General features: G+C 29.4%; 1 protein-coding gene across 1 annotated transcript; it reads right to left on the bottom strand.

Moving 5' to 3' along the window:
- Positions 1-10,233: 10,233 nt before the first annotated feature.
- On the bottom strand, positions 10,234-20,358 carry LOC113387706. Its single transcript, XM_026625072.1, has 4 exons — positions 20,265-20,358; positions 12,508-12,668; positions 11,872-12,111; positions 10,234-10,392 (listed from the first exon to the last, which is right to left on the bottom strand). Exons 1-4 carry the CDS (start codon positions 20,356-20,358, stop codon positions 10,234-10,236), a joined length of 654 nt encoding a protein of 217 aa, XP_026480857.1.
- Positions 20,359-21,182: the final 824 nt, after the last annotated feature.

The following is a 21,182-nucleotide window of genomic DNA, read 5'->3' on the forward strand; positions in this document are numbered from 1 at the left end:
ACAGTTGGGCCGATGAGGGCAGTTGATTTAATAGCGCAGGATTGAATTGCCTGAACCTTCATAAGAGCTTACTGTTTGAATGACCAGAATCAATGAGGACAACTTGGATGAAGTATCTAAATCCACTTCTAAAAACAACATGCAATCCAGATCCAGTTCCAAAGTTTTAAGCATCAAAAGACGATTTGGTGAGTTAATGGACAACGAGAAGGAGACAAGGTCTGGACATACAGAATGAGTATGCCAACGGAAGTCCGGTGTCATGGCTAGAGTAAATGCGCTAACCTGAGATGACCCGAGTATTGGGCGTATCTTTTAAGTAGCCAACGGAAGACCATTGATTAGGGCGTTTCACAAAAGTCTATATTTTTTCACCAGTCGGGGTCACCAGTATAGAAATATATAAATTAATAAGAAAGATATTTCTATGTTTTATAAAAATGTATAGAAATATATTATTATAAAAAATATACAAAATGTCAAGACATATATTATTATCAGAAATATACAAAATGTCAAGACATAAAAATTTTATTTTCCAAACCGTCTCTATGATTCCCACAACAGTAAAAAGTATTGTTATCAAAAATTTAAAATATTATGAAGAGCAATACATAAACAGCCTAAATGTGCTTTTTTCGAACGTTTTGTAAACTGAATAATATAAATAATGACTAAAAAATAACATTTATTATATTTATAGTAGGGTCTCACTACGCTATTTTATTATTATTATTATTATTTACTTGATCATCTATCTACATTTGATATAAAATCAATTATATGTAATATAGAAGAAAATAAAAATTAAGAAAAATTAAGAATCCAATGATGTTGTTCTTCATATTTTTGAGATATGAATTACTCACTAATTGCAACAAAGAAATCTCTCTTATAGGAGGAATGAATCATGCTATTAATGCAATATTTCATACTTACCGCCATAATGCAAAGTCTAGACGCATTTTTTGTTGAGTGTTTAGATATTTATTCAATAATTAATAGCCACGATCAAATGTTGGAATTTTGTTCAACTAAGATTTGGTAGAAGCTTTTATTTTTTTTACTTTGGATTTTTTTACATTAATGATAAATATTCTTCAAATATTAACTAACTTCATAAGGCAGCAAGACATGAATGTATATATTGGCTGGGATAAATGAGAACCAGTAAGATTGCAGATACTAAGTACATGTAAAAATAAATTCTACGATAATTAATAATCGGTTAATTGAGAGTTATTTTATGTTATTTTAACATAAGTTGATCATTTCTTTAACATTAAATAATTCAATAACTTGTTGACTTTTTTCTTCTTTTTGGGTTACAAACGATTCAGAATGACTAGAAACGCCGAGAAAACATATTATTAGTGGGTTGGATTTTCTGGTAAAATCATTATTTCTTTTTTTGAAAAGTTACAAATGACATTAATGCTCTCGACATTAGAAAGTTAGCATACATTATGATGCCTAATTCATTGCAAAGCTAATGAAATCTTTTCTAACATCTTAGATCAATTAATTATTAACTTGTTGAAGGAGAAGTTTGTTTTCATAAAAAAATCCGATTCGCTGATATTATGTTTTCTCGACGTTCCAAGCCATTTAATCATTGGTCATGAGACCAAATTTAGAAAAAGTGTGTGAAAATTTTTGCCGTAAATCGACGTTTTCTCAAAAACGGCTGGACCGATTTCAAAAATTTAGAAGGCATTCGATGTATCTCGAGGAGGACTAGCGTTTCTTGTGCAACGATCGGCCGAGCCGTTTCTTTGTAAATCATCAAAAAATTTTCGTCCACGTTTTAGCCCGCAATTCTGAGTCGATTTTGAAAATTCAAAAACTGTTGGAAAGATATTAGTTGGGAATCGACCTGATTAGTTTTTGGCAAAGATCCGCTGGGCCGTTTTCTTGTAATAAAGTGTTAAAAAAATGTCTTATAGATCATACTAAAATATTACGGTCCTACGACAAGTCGTTTAATTTTAAAAATTCGTCAAAGTTTGCAAAAATTAGTATCGTTTTTTTGGCGTTTGTCAAAATAAGAACTTTCATCGACGTTTGCTTAAAAACGCCTGAACCGATTTCAGAAATTCAAAAGCCATTTGATGTGTCTCAATGAGGACTATCGTTTCTCAGTTTTGTGCGACGATCTGCCAAGCCGTTTCTTTGTAATTTGGAAGAAGTGTTGAACTTTTTGCCCACATTTAAGCTCATACTACCAAATCAATTTTAAAAATTCGATAACAGTTCGAAAGATGTTAGTTGGGAATGATACTGATTAGATTTAGGTAAAAAGCTACCGAGCCGTTTTCTTGTTATTAACTGTTGAAAAAAAAATTTTTCATGAAACTTTTTTTCTGCGATATATATCATGGTCTTATAGAACTTACTGTAATATTACGGCCTTACGACAAGTAGTTTAATTTCAAAAATTCATCAAAGTTTGAGAAAATGAGTAGTTTTTTTGACGTTTGTTAAAATTAAAATTTAGTATAACGACAAAGTACTTGGTCTTAATGAACATACTAAACTATTAAAGTCCTATAGAAACTGGTTCAATTATAAAAAATATTGATCTCTGAAAATTTGCTTTGAGAAAATACTTCGAGTTAACGTATTCGTTCGTTTTTAATTATGTGTAATAGATCCACTCGGAATACTTTTAATCACTCATAAATTAATTTATTTTTTATTGATTAAATCGATTATTTACACCTATCGAGAAGTTCATGCAACTTGCCTCAAAGCAAAATACCAATACCAACTAATTTTGTGTTCGCCGCATTTTTATGGAAACTAATTCAATATTTCATATTTTTTTAAAAGAAAAGTAAAAAAACGTTACAACCAAAAATAGAGCAAGTTGATAATACAATCATCAAAATATTTCTGATTATTTAAAGATTACATAATTAATTAAAGTAATTATTATAAAATTACAAGTACAGTTTTTTTAGTATCAACTTTTGAGTACGTCATAGTCCAGGGATTCAATCTTAGTACCCTTTATAATCGAATCGGGCATTTTCCTATTATTCATTATCAATTTTAAAATATATTGTTCAATTAAATATTTTACAACCATTAATTCACTAACTGATTAAAATAAATTTATTTATAATTTGAGCACCGTTGAATTAATTTATTTGTAATGCAAAAAAGAAGGTGATCAGGAAATTACTGCACTACTTATTAAGAATAGAATTAATATGCTCATATGTAAATAGTACTGGTGTTTTTATTATGACAATCATTTATCCGACATATTTTTTTAATATTAATATCTGCTTTTATAATTTTCATAATTATTAGAGTAATATATTATCCAAAGCTAATTATATTCAAAATAAAGTATTACCCTTTTAAATGATGAAAATAACTCTATTTATCAAAAGTTCATTTTTATATAAGAAACTTTTTCTGTTTATTACTGCAATTAACATAAAGGCAATGTTTATAATTTTATCGACTTCAAAGTAAATTCATAATTATTTAATATTATATGTTACATGAGTAGAAATTTAATGTTCTGAATCATGCTACTACTTTTATGGAAAAAAAAAGATTTATCGTTGGCTTTACATAAAATTAAAGCAGGTTAATTAATTATGCAACTAATTATAATCATAGAAAGTAATTTTGATACATTGCTCTTATATAATTTTGATCATTGTTTACAAAAATATAGACTTCATAATTCGGGTGGCAAATAAAGCTAACACGTATTCAATAATGATGAACTAAAAGCATTTGTTTTTTAATTCATAAATAATATTTTGTATTTACTGTATAATTTCGAAGCGACCATTGATTTATATTCTTCACAGTTACTTTAAATTAACTATTGTTAGATAATATTAATTTATATATAACAGACGAATATAATCCCAAGCAACAGAATAAATACATACGCACTTGCATGTGTTTGTATAAATTTATACTTGTTACATAACTAGAATATATAACCAGAGTTTTAATTAAAATAAATAAATAAATAAATATAATAAAAAACAAGATTATGAATATTGGCGACTCATAGTTCAAATGTACATATGATAATTTAAAAACTTTATATGGTTTATAAATTTATCCGTGTAAGATTTTCCAAATAATCAAATATTAATAAATAAGCAGACTTATATCGAATCACAACTGTGTCGAGGAGTTTATTCATGAGAAGTTATATATTTATTTGACAAAGAGGATATTGCTATGAGTAACGATTTTGAACTGATCCTTACTTGTTAGGAGATAAAAAGATTCTGTTTAGGTGATGATTAATTAAATCATGTGAACAATGCACAAATTAATTAACTTGAGAAAATACGATTTTTGCGAAAACAAACATTTTAACAATAAAGCACTTTTTCGCTAATTCTAAAGAAATGGCTCAGCTGATCGTCTCATAAACTTAATTGCAGCTCCTCCTTATCGAGTTTAATCCTACTATCGAGTTTATCCTGACTGTCATACATACACATACACATGCTTTTTTTTAAATTTGGTCACATTCAATTCAGAATGACTTGAATAGTCGAGTAAACATAAAATTAGCAAATCGGATTATTTTATGAAAACCTAAACTTCTCCATTGGGAAGTTAATAAATAACGAATAACGACAATATAATATTCTACATTACTATATGATGCAATAATTTACATTTTACAATTTAATTAATACATTAAAATATGATACCATTTGTATTAAATTGCTCAATAAAATATACATTATTGTTTTACATAAAGCGACTATAAAAATACCAGGTATTAGGTATCATGTGTTTTTACCTGTATTGATTCATTTATTCACAAGCAAGATATAATTAATACTAATAAATATTATTTTAGGCTCTTGTATCATGATTATTTTTATTTTATATATTATAACAGAATTATTTTTTTATTTTCTAAAAAAATAGCAATCGTGATACAATGAAGTCGTATAAGAGGGCGTCCATTAATCACGTGTGGCTGGCTTTTAGTGAAAGGGGGGGTTTGACAAAAAATCACAAAACATCATGTGGGGGAGGTAGGGGTAAGACAACACATGTATTTATTTTTTACTTCATTTTTTTTTTAAATTTAAACATTTAAATAAAATCAAAAGTTTTACCATTTTTTCTAGTATCTAAAAATGCACATGATGTTTGGCAGGGGAGGGGGATAATTTTGAATCACCACGTATTACTATTGGGGAAGGGGTCCAAAAATTCTTAAAAAATTGATCACACGATTAATAGACGCCCCCTAAGGATATTTTTACATGAAAAAGAGAAAAACAAAATTAGAATAGAAAAAAAAAATATTTTAAATTTTACTTCGTGGATAGAAGTCTGATGTAAAGTAAAAAATATAAATTATATTTATTGTACATTTTAACTGGAACTCTTGCGTTGCCAAGGTAGTTAAATTATGTAAGTTGAAGTAATAAAATGTTCTTTCTGCGACATACATCATTTGAGTTTTCCCACAACTTAGGTCTTGTATTTTCTCACTTTTTTAAGTACTACTTGATTGCGGGTTTCAACTAATTATTTGGTATTTATGGTATATTTCTCAAGCCAACATTCTTTCATTACGAATGCGTCATGACATACCTCTATATTACTACATTCAATGTGTCGCAGTAATGTAATGTAATTCTCAATTACTACCTGGAATTATTATAATTCCATTAGATTTGATTAATATATAGGCAAATACGGAATTTAAGCTTTTTGTGGTATTGTGGGTATTAGATTTCCCCAAATTCTTCAAGCCTAAATAAGATACATTATTAAGGTCGAAGTCTTTAGGTCGAAGGTTGCAGCTATTTTGTAGAATTCATATAGACATTTAAAAGGGTTGAGAGAACAATTTTTATATCAGATTTATAAAGTAATCTTATTTAGTGCTAATAATCAGAAGAAATATATCTTGAAGAATTTGAAGATCTTATTACTCTGTCGTATTACTCGAGTATAATGATCTTCAGTAAAGGGTATTTTATATTAAGGATGCATTAATACAAAAGTGCATCTGCAATGGATAATTTTAAATATATTTATTTATCATACTTATTTCCTGGTATTGCAATTTCATCTATTATAGATTTTATTTATTATAATCCAGTCATTATAGTAAGTTCACCTCGGAATTTGAGATACCCAGCTGTAAGTATGTGAATACTTGTATATTGACACCCTAAAGTTGTCTCAAAACCTACATATGGTAGGGTGTCAATATCTGAAATTCTGTAATTCGAATTCCAAGATTCTTACCTAATTTAAGCTTAAATGACTGGACTATTTTAACCGCAGTAGTTGCCAAAATTATATTTTACACAAAGTAAAGACAGAAAAAAAATTAATCATTTATTTAATTTTTTAGAAGTTCTTCAAAACTAATAGAAATATTAAATACGTCATCGTTAACCAGATTTGCGAGGTAAATAATCAACTTACCGATACGTAGAATTTAGGTACCGGTTTTACCAAACATTTTTTACAAAGTTTGTTGCTAACTCAGAAATTACATTATTCTCTACAATTGCTGCATAGTAACTCTTTTTTATTATACTTTTCTTCGAAATATATTGTTTGATGCAGATGAAAAAAAAAATTATGATTGAAAACATATTTATCATCATCTGAGTTTTTGCATAAGTATATAAAATTAAACGATTCATGAGATGCATTTCAAAATATGTTTGTTTTGTAATCGCAATTCACAAATTTGCAAATTTATACCTAATTCAAATTCAAATTTATAAAGTGTCTATTTAGTATTAAAACTTGATAACACCTATAGCAGGGAGTAGGTACATTTTTTAACTTTTATAAAAAATGTAGTATTGCTAATTCATGCTAATATGCTGTAATTTGAAGTTTTTTTATTAAATCAATCAAAACATAATAAATTGAGAATTTGGTTGAAATTTGACCAGTTATTTTATATTTATGAGTAATATTTTTTTTGTCAATCAAAACTTAATGTGAGTACGAGTAATATTTAAAAAGCCATAGTTAAACAGCATTTAGACCATAATATTTGACGATGACCTGTTTGAAATTTGAAGAATATCAATGTCATAAACAGTAGAACCCTATTAAGACGATTTTTTAGGGCCAGACCAAAAACGCGTCTTTTGAGAGAAAGGTTAATGTGCGGTATAGAGGCAATGTTTTTTTAAAGTACAGAGTACTAAACGCGTAATATGCGTGTAATCGTTTTAAGCATGATCGTCTTTACGGATTTCGACTGTATATCAGTTGGCAAATATACGAGATCATTTAAGAATCTTAATGCACCGAGCTACGTGCGAGATCATCAACTAGTTGACATTAGATTATGCACAGATAGCTTCAGGTCAAATTTCTCAGGGTCGGAATACAGGATCTATCTATGCATTTCATTGCATTCTTTAAACTATGTGAGGCCTTTGTCAATTTAATTTGTTTGTAACATATTTATAGAGTCTCTAAATATCATTACAATTGCCCAATCGATTTGCCCAAAATGACCCGAAATAAGAATGATAATGCTCGTGGTAAATTGGTTCCAGGTACAATCGATCAATAATGATGATATACTGATTTAAAAAAATATATATAAATATTTTATTCTGATGAGTTCGGCTCTATTAGGGTCTGCAGTTCCAGAGGCCTTTCTCAGGGTCGAAATACAGGATCTATTGCATTTCATTGCATTATTTAAACTATATGAGGCCTTTATTAATTTAATTTGTTTATAACATATCTATATAGTCTCTGAAATGATATTGCCTAGTCGATTTGCCCAAACTTATCCCAATATGAGAATAATAATGCAGGTGGTAAATTGGTTCCAGGTACAATGGATCATTGATGATTGAATTATGATTTTTTTTTTTAAAAAATATAAATGTTATTTCAATGGGTTTGGCTCTGTTAGGGCCTGCTGCAATCCAAGAGGTCTTCACAAATTTATTTTAGTAATAGAAATCAAATTCAAAGACAATCATTGAGACCAATTAAATTTGCTAATTGTTGGTAATAGTTACTTTAATATTTCCAATATATCACGTTAAGTTTGGACAATTGTTTTGATTTCTTATTGTTGTTTTTGGAAAGCAACCCTGTAGTTGTCCTATCCCAGAGGTCCAGGAGTTGTTCTATCCTTGAGTATTTTGATGGTGGGGTTATTTTATATTTTGATGGGTCTTTTGTACTACTTTTCTTTTAAAATAGTTATCAAACAAAACTAATATTAAATAATAAATTTTGCAAAAATTTCATAAACATTATTGCAATGATGAGTATAAACAATATACCGCAGACATTTTATGAAGATTTCGTAAGATTCGTGCATCACGAAAAACATTTATTATAGAGACCAGGATGATATGAAAGTCTCTAAAGATAGTTAGAGAGTATAAATTTAATAATTGGCAGATAACGCAAATTGCATTGGGCATTTATATATTTGGAAAAATTTGAATTAATTTTTCTTTGTATCTATTGATTCGTTTTTTCTGAATTTCAAGAACATTCTTACATTTATTGCTCCTAAATAAAAGTGATTACCTTTTGATTACTATCTTATATGATGCTTGTTGAGCAGGCGCAAATATTTTTTATTTCATTTATATCTGTAAATGATTGATGGATAAATTTATATGGATTAATTATATAATGTTGACATTTTTTGCTCTTTTTGTTTGTTTAGAATTGGCTCTCATAGAAATATACCTATCAGATGAAATTACATAGATCGGTCAATAAACTTGAATAAGATTTAGAATTACGCCTGGGCTGATGATAATATTCTTTTTCACTGTCCCTGAATTCAAATAATTAAAGAAAACATGGTATAAAATAAAAATGCTGATATCTAATTTTGCTTTTCTCTAGTTAAAAATTATTTTCGAAAATTGTGTCTAATGGGAATCGCTCACGTAAAAATTCAATTGAATATTAATATCGAAATTATTTAATTTTAATACATAAAAATGCACAAGAACTCGAACAAAAAATAATGAACTTAGGTGAACACTTAATTTAAACCTCAGTCAAATTCTAAACTTGATTTAAATGAAAATATAAAATTCATAGAGAATTGTATAAAATTAAAATATCTATAGTTAATTGTTATCTCAATTATGTAGAGAAAATGCAGAAATATTAAATATGCAATTGGAAAGATAAATCATAATATACATGTTTAGAATTCATAAAATATTTATGAAAATATTAGACTATTTAACTTCCCGTAGGGTGGTAAGCTATAGTAATCGCAAAAAAATCGAATCGAAAATTTTTATATATCTTTACGTTTCAGAGATTTTTGAATATTTTGGCATACCTTAGAAAAAATAGATATATGTGTGTGTGTGCGGATACAAATTTTCGTCGACGATTTCGTGAACACGGATTAACGGTAATTCAATAAACATTCGATTCGTATTGATGAGGAGACGGGCTGATTAGGTAATAAAGCGTGTTTTCTTTGACAAGAAGTTCAAAATTATCAAAACTATAAAAAAGGTTTTATTTTCAAAAATTGACAATTTCTTTCAAAAATTTCAAATTACTCAAAAATCTATTTTTGTCAAAATTTAGAAAAAAATTATCTCGCTCAAGAAGTGTAATTTTTGGAAAGCAAAGTTCCTGGAATTTGCCTTAAGGCACGATGTCTTACACTAGTTTCCATGTTACTTCATATCAACACACTAACAAAATGTGTTGCAATGTGCTTTATATGGTACGTAAAAAAATAATAAAAAGTTTCATGCTTTAATATATAAAGATTTATTAGATAAATACAGAAATCATATAATCCTTACAATGAAACACATAAAATTTAGATGCTCATAGAACGATCATTCTCATTCCTTACATATGTTAGAACTATTTCTATCTTGTTCAGAAATATTAAAGAATAATGGCCAACATGATATATCTTTATGTGGATGAATAAATAAATAATTTATACAAAATTCTTAAAATCAATTATAAATCTAATGAAAATTTGTCTTTTTTTATAATTAATCTTAACATATATTACAAACTTAGGACAGCTGAACACATCGTAGGGTGGAAAAATAAATTCATAAAAATTGTGATGTGGGAAAATGAATTTCATATTTCATTTGAAGATGGTCAATTCATAATTTTGGTGCTGATCAACTGAATAATTTCAGTACAAATTTTGATTACAATGTTTTGATTTACGATATAGTTCGCTGTCTTGGGCATTTACTAATTAATTTATAGCCTAATGCCTGGATTGCGCGAACGCACAAAGTTCAAAAGCTCATCACTGTCTTCGCAGACAAATGGCTTCAAATGATGGCAAGCAACATCGTGCCATTTCAATCCATCGTTGTAGAAGTTGTTCAAGATTGACAAGCAGGATTCATCATTACCCTGAAAAAAAAAAGAATTAGTGATAAAAAAATACATTGCCTTAATTAGTCCTATCGTGTTGAGGTGACATATGAGTTGGGTAGAGTGGGGCTTAAGGTTCACCACCTACATCTCGAAAACAAGTAAAATTTGGTATTTTTGACTATGCTATTTTAAAATAGAGGGCAAAAGATGTGTAACCAGCCATCATCTCGATTTGCCCGATTTCCAGTGAGCTTCTTTTAGTCTGTTCACGTATATATTTTGTAGGCTAATAGTGTCTCGTCTGTGGGTCCCTTGATTTGTTTAGTACTAGTCATAAAGTTTTGATTTGTACTGTCTGTAGTCTACGTCGGTTAGTCTTTGTTATCGCGTTCCATGCTGGAGGGGCGTACAGCAGTGTAGGTCTTATTAATGTTCAGTATAGTGCCCGCTTGTTCTTCACGCTCAGCGGGCTAGATTACATACAGTATGATTTTTGTAAAAAATGTACTCATGAAATTTATATTGTTTCTCGATTTCGCATTGGTTAATTGTTGTAGCTATTATTTCGTAAAATCCACTTGAATTAAAAATAAGACATTGCAACTGTTTGGCTCTGTCTGTCCTATGGGATAAAAAGGGACAGATGACATATTATATAGGTAAGAGGCAAGATAGTAAAAATAGGCCATTTTACTGAAAATAGTTTCATATTATTTATTTGTTTGATGCAATTCATTTGGTTTAGATATTATAATTACTGAAAATCAAATTGGACTTTTGTCCCCCGCTCTATCGTATTTTGTCAGTATGGTATTGAATTTAAGCAATAATGTTAATGATTTCTATATTACTGTTCGTGAGCTTATTTTCATTAGAGGTTCAGAAATTATTTCAAAATTATTTATTGATTCAGAATCTTAACTTAATTAATTAATTTTATTCTTTTCGTTTTTTTTTTCAAATCTTTACTTTATTCTTTTAAATCTACTAAGTATTACCAGTTTGATTGATGTTAATTTTCATTTTTCATACAATTTTAAGTTTAAGTATACGCGGATGTGGTATATATCAGGCGTCAGGTTTTTCTTACAAATTTTTTTGACAAAAGCCACAATGACTGTTAATTATTATATAGGTAAATTACATATAGATTTTATTTAGTTAGTAATGTTGATAATTGTTTTTTCCTAAACAAAATATTTATTGGTTGGATTATTCATTTTTCAAATGTATCCCCATCAGTTATGGTTAAGAAAAAGTCAAATCACCCTCAACACAAGAGAATGGTCCAAAATGTTGTTGTACCTATTAGCCCAAGAAGATCGTACACCAAATAGAGCAAAATTTTAGTAAAGTTAATAGAAAAAACAGAACACAAATAGCAGTTAAAATCAAAATGCTAAAACTTTTAACTTTTTTGTTATATTCTACGCGAAAAACGTCGCAGGTACAACTGGTATATATGTGTGTGTAAGAATGTGAATGTGTGTTTGTCTGATTGTGTGTATATAGTACCTGGGCAGCTTCACGGTTATCGGGTTGTTGTTGTCCGTAACCTCCGGTGTGACTCCAGTCTCCGGAGTTACGTTGGGTGGTTGGTCCGATTTTGGCGCCGGAACCAGACCAGAACCATCCGTTGACGTTGGCAGGTTGCAAATCAGCACGGTCGCATCCAGCAAAGTTACATTTTCTGCCTGATGTCCAGATGTAACGTACGTTGCCGCGTGCTATCCTCTGCTTGATGAATTCATTTTCCTGATTTGATCATAATAGATAGTTAATATATTTGTTTCATTTGAAAGACAAGATCAGAAGGCTGGTAATTAAAGTTAGACTAGGTAATTGATGTTTGCACATAAAAATAGATTATTATAAGAATAGAGTCTTGCAAAAATGACGAGTGTAATATCAAGATTTGAGTATGAACCTTGATGAAATAGAATAGTAATTTGTCATAATAGAAAATGATACCACTGGTAACTCTGAATAGACCTTGATATTTTTAGCCAGCACGCTTTCTTTGTATGTTGGCTACATTCCGATGATTATTGTATTTTAATTTTATTAAAATCTTCTGTTTCTCTTTATTCAACTTATGTATTAGTATAAAGATATCCAATTATTCTTATAATATATTTGACTAGTTATTACCTGTGGTGTTTCTAGAGAGACGGCGTCCATACAATGTCTACGGCAGATGTTTCTGGCGTCCAACCAGTCAACTTCCAAACTGCGAGTTGGCTGATGTTCCCAGGAGAAGAAGTAAGAATGAGCTACGCCTCTGGCATCACGGTATGTCGAATGTCTTACTCCTAAAAAGTAAGTTTTTATTAGTTATATTTCGTATCAAGAAATCAAATGAAAGGCAAAATATGTGTTCGGGTGTAATTTCATTTTTTTACATTGGCCATGAAGACAGCAATCCTCATGGCATTAAGCTTTAACACCGGAAAGTTGCTACCCTTGTAGAGGCGGAGCGGAGAGTATGAGGGGACTAATTTTCTCTCTTCTAAAACTAAAGACCGCGTAACAACATGTGTAATGACCAATAAATTTATCAATCTTCAATTAGAACTCGGTGATAAATCACTAGTGTAATTAACACTGCAACAAATACATAAATTTTACCAACAAATCAGTGATTAATACATACAGCTACAAGGGTTAATATATAACCCAACCTGAGTTATCGAAGGAGATACTTAATACGAAGATACAATATGGAAATTTAAATAATTTTTAAGATCGTATTTTGAAATATGCCCCAAATCAATTTCTTCGCCATTCATCTTTGACTATCTTCAAAACTCTAATCATGATTTATGCCATGAATTAACATGAGTGGAACTATGTGATAAATCTAATCCTCTAATATAGTTCGAGTATCCTGTATATTATAATGAATGGATATCAATCCGTCTTACGATTCATAATACCAAATCGAATTAACATAGTTGATTAATCAAATATGGATTGGCGTTTATTCGCAAGAAGCTGATTAAAACTAATCAATTTGAATACGTTTAGGAATGCAATGAACAGAAGAGCATACTTGTAAGTATGCTATCACTAATTTATACCATTGAGAAAGTGAGTGATAAACCGCACATCAAATCTTTACATGACATGGCTTTGTGAATAAATTATTGATTACTTTACATACAAGATTGTAATTCCTCTACATGAGTTCACATGATTAAAACGATTTAGGAAAAGAAAGTACCTATTTTCTCTTCCGAATCTGGTGGTTTGAACTTTTATTCAGAGGATGTCGGATTCTTGTACGACATTATATTTTCATGTTGGGAGTGGGAATATACTTTACTTGATGTAGCTGCTTGTTGTTTGAATTGGAAATTGATGTTTGTGGCATAAATTGCAAACCAAGGATTGGCATGGGAACAAATTTATACATCGTTTTAATACTCTACTGTTAGATATTTTGAAGTATAAAAATATAAAATGAATAACATCCTTAGAATCTAACACATTCACTTAATAGTAAAAAATTGCAAAATAAAGTTTATGTCAGAGGATAGTGGCACCAAAGACGCTATTAATACTGTCATCTCTGCACAGGATGGGTTATATCCTATAAAGACATGAAACATTACTGAAAAGCAAAGATTCGCAAAGAATGGGAATCGGAGTATCAGATTATCAAAACAGATCAAAGGTAAAATCTACGGCACAATACAAGAAGCAATACCTATCAGACCATGGTATGGCGAGTTTACTGAATGTGGTTCGTTCTTCTACAATATGTAGACTAAGATTTAACCATACATATACTCCGCTTCAACTGAGTACAATTGCGATAATTGCAATTGCTGGGTGAAGCGACTAAGGCGGATGCTGAGGACGCCATTATGGAGTGCAAAAAAAGGGAAAAGGGTAGGTAAAAACTATGGAGGGTGATAGAAAGGCAAAAAATCTTCTTCCCAACCAATTTTGTAACATTATTGATAAAGAAAATATATATGGTGAAAGATATAAGATTGCATTTAATATAGTTATATGCAATCAAATAAAATAAAGGTGTGAAGATAAAATGTATATGACTAATGAACACATATACAAATACACCAAAAGTGTACCAAAATAGCATAAATTGGACTATTCAAATAACTACAGTACAAAAGTCAATTTAAGGGGCACAACTAGTGTAACCGCCTAAAAAAAAGTAATTTTTGGGAATTTTATTTTTAAAGGTGTAATCTACCGAAATATGAAAAAAAAAATCGATTTTGTCGAAATTTCACACTAGTTGTGCCCCTTAAACATTTAATTTTTTTAAAAACATTACTCTAAAGTGCAAAAAAGGCGAATGCACATGTTGCGTTCGAATCCTGTCTATAGACAACGATGTCACGCAACATATGCGTGCGCAGCAGTAAATGTGTTAAATATAGTAAATGATATGCTGAGGTGAAACTTTATTGAAATTCCTAATAATGGATAATTTTTTGGTATCTTGAATATCTCCGAATAAAAATGAAACCACTTGCTTGTTTCTGATTACTTGCATATATCCTGAGCATGGAATTCTTACATATTATGCTTGAAACTCTTCGAATATTCTAGTGAATCATTTGTTAACTATCTATAACTAGTCTTTTTTTATACTAACAACTTGAGATATTATAAAAATCCACGTACTAATTTCTTCCAATTACTCAACGAATCGTTAGATGACAACAATGACCTGTAACCCGCATCACCTAGCGTGCACTCGAAAATGTGTATAATTATCTCCATAACTTTGTAGGGCACAAACAATATTACATAACATTATGCAACAATTGGAATGCATCATTATATGCATCAATATATCAGTTCTACGCCAAAAAAAAATCTGAAACTAATGATCGCAAACACCTCTTCATCTGGGTTACCGGTAATTAAGTGTGATCATCTCGTACATTGTCTTCGTATCCCAACAATTATGTTTTTTATTTATCTCAGACGCGTGAGGCACCGAGTTTGTCATTAATTTTATTTGAAGGACATACAGAATATTATAGAATAAAAGATAGTGAATTCTCGATGTTGTGAAATAAGTTGAGCGCACTCCATGTCTCGCTATCATGACTCTGCAGAAGGATGTGCTTAATAAATGGACTATAGAGGTAAATTTGTGTTGCGAAAGAGTGCAGTCAGAACCGCATCATCATGTTGCTTTAATATTTAGAAAAATCGAAATATTGGAGAAATTAAAATGGTAGAATTTTATTTATTGCTTTTAAAGCATAGATATTGATTTTAGGGAAGTAGATGTAGTAGGTTCTGTAGTAGCACATCCAAGAAACAAGCACTTCCTAAAATGCTCATACGGTTGGATAGATTTTGATGAGAATATTTTTTGTATATTATTTAAACAGCGATTAGAACTTCAGGGTTCTATAAACTTTTGTGATGAATTGACTTAGCCATTTCGATTTTATAGATGGTAACTCACACATGTGTCCAATCTCTATGTGAATGTTATTATTACAATTTCTGTGATATCGATATTTTTTTATTTACTCGACAATGCCGCGTAAAGGCCTTTTTCACACATTATTTTTAAGTAAAAACCGATGTAACCACTTTTTGACATCAGGCTGCCCCGATATCGAACTTGGGACATCTGATTTAAATCCAAAATCTCTAACTACTAATTCACGGGAAAGCCATTTCGTTAATATGATTATGAAAATGTACATTCATAACTCAATATTTTTTATCGTTATACGGTTTTTCTGGTATTAATGTTGATAAGATGATCATATAAATGTAATTTTTTGACTAAACATTCTGTGATAGTGGTTTTCTTATGTAAGATTATTTTGCCTTTATGTATGATATATTTAAATAAAGTGTAGAGAATTTGTTATTTTAATCTATGTCCTCCCAACCAAAAGGTTGTAGGTTCGATATCTGCCTCGGACAGCATGATACCAAGCAGTAGTACATCGGTTTTTATTTGGAAATGTAGATATGTTTCTAATTATAAGTGAAATTAGCTCTATATATACAAAAAAAAAATTGCAAAAATTTATTACGATTAGAAAATGAAGTAATTAAATGCAGAATTACAAAGTAGATGAATTTATAAAAGATAAAAGAAGTACGCATATGTAAAAAATTGAGAATAATTTGAATAGTTTACTGCAATCAGTTTTTAATCTACCAGCTATAACAAGACTCAAAAAATGTTGCCCTCTGGAAGATCCACAGGGATCCTTTAGCCTGAATTAGAAAAACACTAATTGGAGTGATTTCTATACATTTATATTACATGAACAATATTGGCTTATTTTATTCTTATCTAATTATAATATCTTAAATATAATATTTTGATTGTTGGATTAAAGAAAGATACTCCAACTTTCTAAAAAAAACACCTAATCTGGCAGCTTTCCTTCCGAAAAAAGCTACATAGTTAAAAAAAAAAGTCACAACATCTTATAGGATGGTCAAGTTCTGATCACTGTTCAAATACGAATGAAAAAAAACTCTCCACTTTTCTCAAAAAGTGTAAAAATAACTATCCTTAGATTTATATCACAATAAATATGATAGTTACCATACATTGTGATATATAAAACTATTTGTTTGGTATTTACTAAAGTGTTAAAAATTAAATTATTTTGAAAATACCAAAAAGTTTCTATAAGCTTAAATTAGGAAAGAATCTCGAAATTTGAGATACCCAGCTGTACCTACATATGTAGCTTTTGAGACAACTTTAGGGTGTCAATATACAAATATTTACAGACTTACAGCTGGGTATCTCGAATTCCGAGGTGAACTTACTATAATGATTGGTCTATATAGCTTTTTGAATGAATGGCAACTCAGCAGTTATCTAAATCCAGTTGTGACTAATGACTATACTCGAAGTATTAGTTGACATTGTGTGATTACATACAGTTACACCCCCGGGAGGCGATATTCACTTGATATTATATTCAGGATCTATAAACTCAAGTAGAAACTTGACATCTAAGCTGCCTAATGTCGGACATGGCCATGCCTGGGATCGAACCGGGAAACTCGGGTCTCGGTCAAAGTTTGGAAAAGTTCACGTCCGAATCGATTACACCACCGATAAATAAAATTTTAATTGAAATCTATTTACCCAATTTATTCTTTATTGGGGATGTAAATAATTTACTATATCACAACATTTTCCGAAGATAAATTCTATTTCATCCGCTTCTGGTTTACCAATGACGATCGTGTGCACGCCGTTGAGTGAAAAACGGGTAACAACTTCTGAAAATCTTACGACACCTTATTACTTATTGCATCCGGCGAAGAATTACGAAAAACCACAGCTGTGCTAACACTAGTTACTTCTTAATAACACATCCAGAGAAGTTAATAACCCGCTTATTTTAGAGTAAAATCCAGAGGATGTGATGTAAGAGTAATAGAGTACAGAGGCTCCTTAGAGCTGCCACGACAATTTACTTTCTATACAATTCGCGCAATTCTTCAACAATTCTTCACAAGATGCACTATTGTACATTGTAACATTGATGAATATGGATAATATTTGCATCTTTCTTTGCTGTAGAATTGTATAATATTTTTGCAATTTTTAGTATTTCACAAAAAGACTATAGAGCCGGGCTTAAAGGTCCCCGAGTTCACCACCAATATCTCAAAAACAAGTACACACAAAATTTTTTTAACAACAATATTTGCAAGCAGGGGGAAAAAGATGTATACTCAGCTATCACTTTATTTCTTACGACGTCGCTCTCAGGAGATGAACGGCCAAGTTTGAAAATCTATAACAAAAGTATTTTCTTTCGTATTAAATTTTTTTGGCAATGAGCACTTTTGTTTAGTTTATGAGAATTTAGTATAATTTTTAAGTACCTTATTTAATTGTTTTGGATGTTTTTATATTTTTATATAATCTTAATAAAAGCTAACATGTAAGTGGGATAAAAAGTATCAACTAAAGCTTTCATATTGGCAAAGGTATCAACAATAAGAAATTGTAAATAAAAATGTAAATCGAGTCTAAAAAACGCAATTTTTCATGAGATTAATTAAATTAATAGTTTCTCTTAAGAATACTACACTTCATACTAGCTATTATTTTGTAAAATCTGTTTTAAAATTGAAAAAAAAAATACTTCGGATTTGTTTGTTCTCTAGCAGAGCCTACTTACCTCGCTCATGGGGCAAAAAGGTGCAGGTGACAAATTTTAGAAAAATAGTAAAAAAACATATTTTTATTATTAGGAATTAAGCAGGAATTTCACTGAACATAGTGAAACTGAACATAATATTGTAATGTAATTCATTGAGTTTAGAGAGCATAATTACTGGAAGTCAAATTGAACCATTGTGCGCCGCCCTACCCTATCTTTTTTTACATTATTCAAATATTTATTGTTTTTTTTCTCGTGCATTAAAATATGTCTTTTTCAATTATCAAGGTAACTTGGATAACAAAGCCAAACTAAATTTCTATCAAATTAAATTTAAAGTTCCCAAAAAGTACTTCATAATATTTGCATATTTGCATGATTCAATTTACTTATATCATTTAAAATTTACATAGCTCTTCCGCTGCATATGCTTGATTGCATATTTTATGAATAATAAATATTATAATATAATTTTACGACTTATCTGCAAAATGACATTACATTGTGATGAGGAAATAAAACATTCATCTTCAAGTCTTTTCTTATAATTTGGTGTATACTTCCTATAATTTAGAAAAAGAAAGTGTTTTAATTAGAGATTACAATCTCTTATTACTTGTTCATGTTTATGGGTACAAAAACAATTTATAGGAAAAGAAACTATCTTATGATTTATTATCATGTGAATTCTGTTATAAATAAACAATAAGATGCAAAACAAATAGTAATAACAATTATATGCAAATAAATGCAAGAATTAGTTTATATTTATAGGCATTAATTAATTTTTACTTTGTAAGTTGGTTTTCAAAACTAAAACTTGATAACTTCAAAACTGGAAGCTTTTGCATATCTTCATGTTTTAGGGCTTTCTGAGCATACCTCAGAAGAAATAGATGTGAGTGTATGTACTTATGTGTGGATACGTTACGGAAAGTTCCAGCAATTTGCCTTAAGGCACGATGTCATACATAGTAAAACTGTATTGTAATGTACATAGTTCATTGAGTTTAGACAATATAATTCTTGAATTTCAAATTGGGCCTTTCTGTCCCTCCCTACCCTTTATAAACTAAACTGAACTAATTTTTTTTTCGAAACTTGTAAGTTTTGAAGTCTTATCTATTGTAAGTACTCACAAAATATTTGTGTTTTTTCTCGTGCATTAAAATATGTCTTTAGCAATTATTAGAGTACTTTGATAACAAAGCTAAATCAAACTAAATTTTTAAATTTATATTTGCAGATAAAAATATCTCACTAATACCAAATTTGTTTCCATTATGATTGAGCATTCTAATGTAGGATGCAGTTGGATATCCCAAATAAATAATCGAATATTAAAATAATCTATACATGTTTCTACAAAATCATGTGTTTGTAGAGCGTTTTATTGCACAGCTGGAGAAGGTTGACATATTTTGATTTTTATCTAATTGTGTGAAATAATTGGTAAATACAGTTGTTTTAAAAAACTAGTAAAAATCACAATAAATTTTTGTGAATTTTTAATCAGAACTATATCTGCAAATTAAGAAGAAATATGCAAAAAATGGAATGGTTGATATATTTGGGTACAGCAGAACCAAACAAAAATTAAAGAATAAAGAATAAATAATCATCTAAAACTGATATGATCCATCAGTGCTTGTACTAAATTGCAGTTGTTTTTGACAACTGTATTTAACAAAAAAAAACAGATAATGAATGTTAATTATTTATAATAAAAATGCAAAAATAAATTTTGTTACTCACGATTGGCACAACTTCTGGGGTCGGGCAGAGCTAGTCGCCTTTGGGCCAAAACTACTGTTGCACCAATAACTAAAAGCGCTAGTTGTCGTAACATTCTGAAAAAAAAACAAAATATTATTAGACTTTTAATTTATAATAATTATACGAGAATAAATATTTTATATAAACTTTTTCTAACATGAGATTATGAGAACTATCTCATTTTTTTAACAGAGTGGAGGCATTTTCATCGGTAAAGCTTTAAGTAGGCGATTATGTTCAGGCACACTTTTTTAAAAAAAAAATCACAATATATTTCATAAAAAATTTAGCAATTTTAAAGATCATAGATTATAGTTCATGTTATTATTTTCAAGATCTTTGTATATCTACATTAATTATATTCACAAAAATCGAAACGCTTCATTTATCTTGGTGCAGAGATATATATTAAAAAGATCGTACATTATTTACATTCAGTTTTAAATTTTTTATTTAACTATTATTTTTCACTTTAAGTATTAACAGTTAAATCACTGTTGGTGTTAAAATCCTGTTTATATATTACAAACTTATTTAAACTTTATTCTTTTTCAGTTATTTCGCAGAATTTGCACATTCGTATTCATGAGGTTTGCGATGTCAGATTCATTTGCGGTGAATCATTCAGGTTATCTAAATATTTTCGAAGCATTTTGCTTATTCGCATATTTGTTAATTCTCCATTAACAGATTATTGAAAAATTCAGTAGCGAAACAATGTGGATAATTGTTGTAAAATCATTTCATTAGATATGAGTTCACTGCTTTAGATAGATGCACTTTATACAAATTTTAGTTCAAGATTGAACAATTTTTCAATAAAATTTTATGTTCATTTTTACTATATTCAGTGAAATTTCTGCTTAAAACCTAATTATAGAAATATGTCTTTTTACT

This window comes from Ctenocephalides felis, unplaced genomic scaffold (genome assembly GCF_003426905.1).
Source record: "Ctenocephalides felis isolate EL2017-DRISC unplaced genomic scaffold, ASM342690v1 CF-g0.4_SCAFFOLD_03572, whole genome shotgun sequence".
Classification (NCBI taxonomy): Eukaryota; Metazoa; Arthropoda; class Insecta; order Siphonaptera; family Pulicidae; genus Ctenocephalides; species Ctenocephalides felis.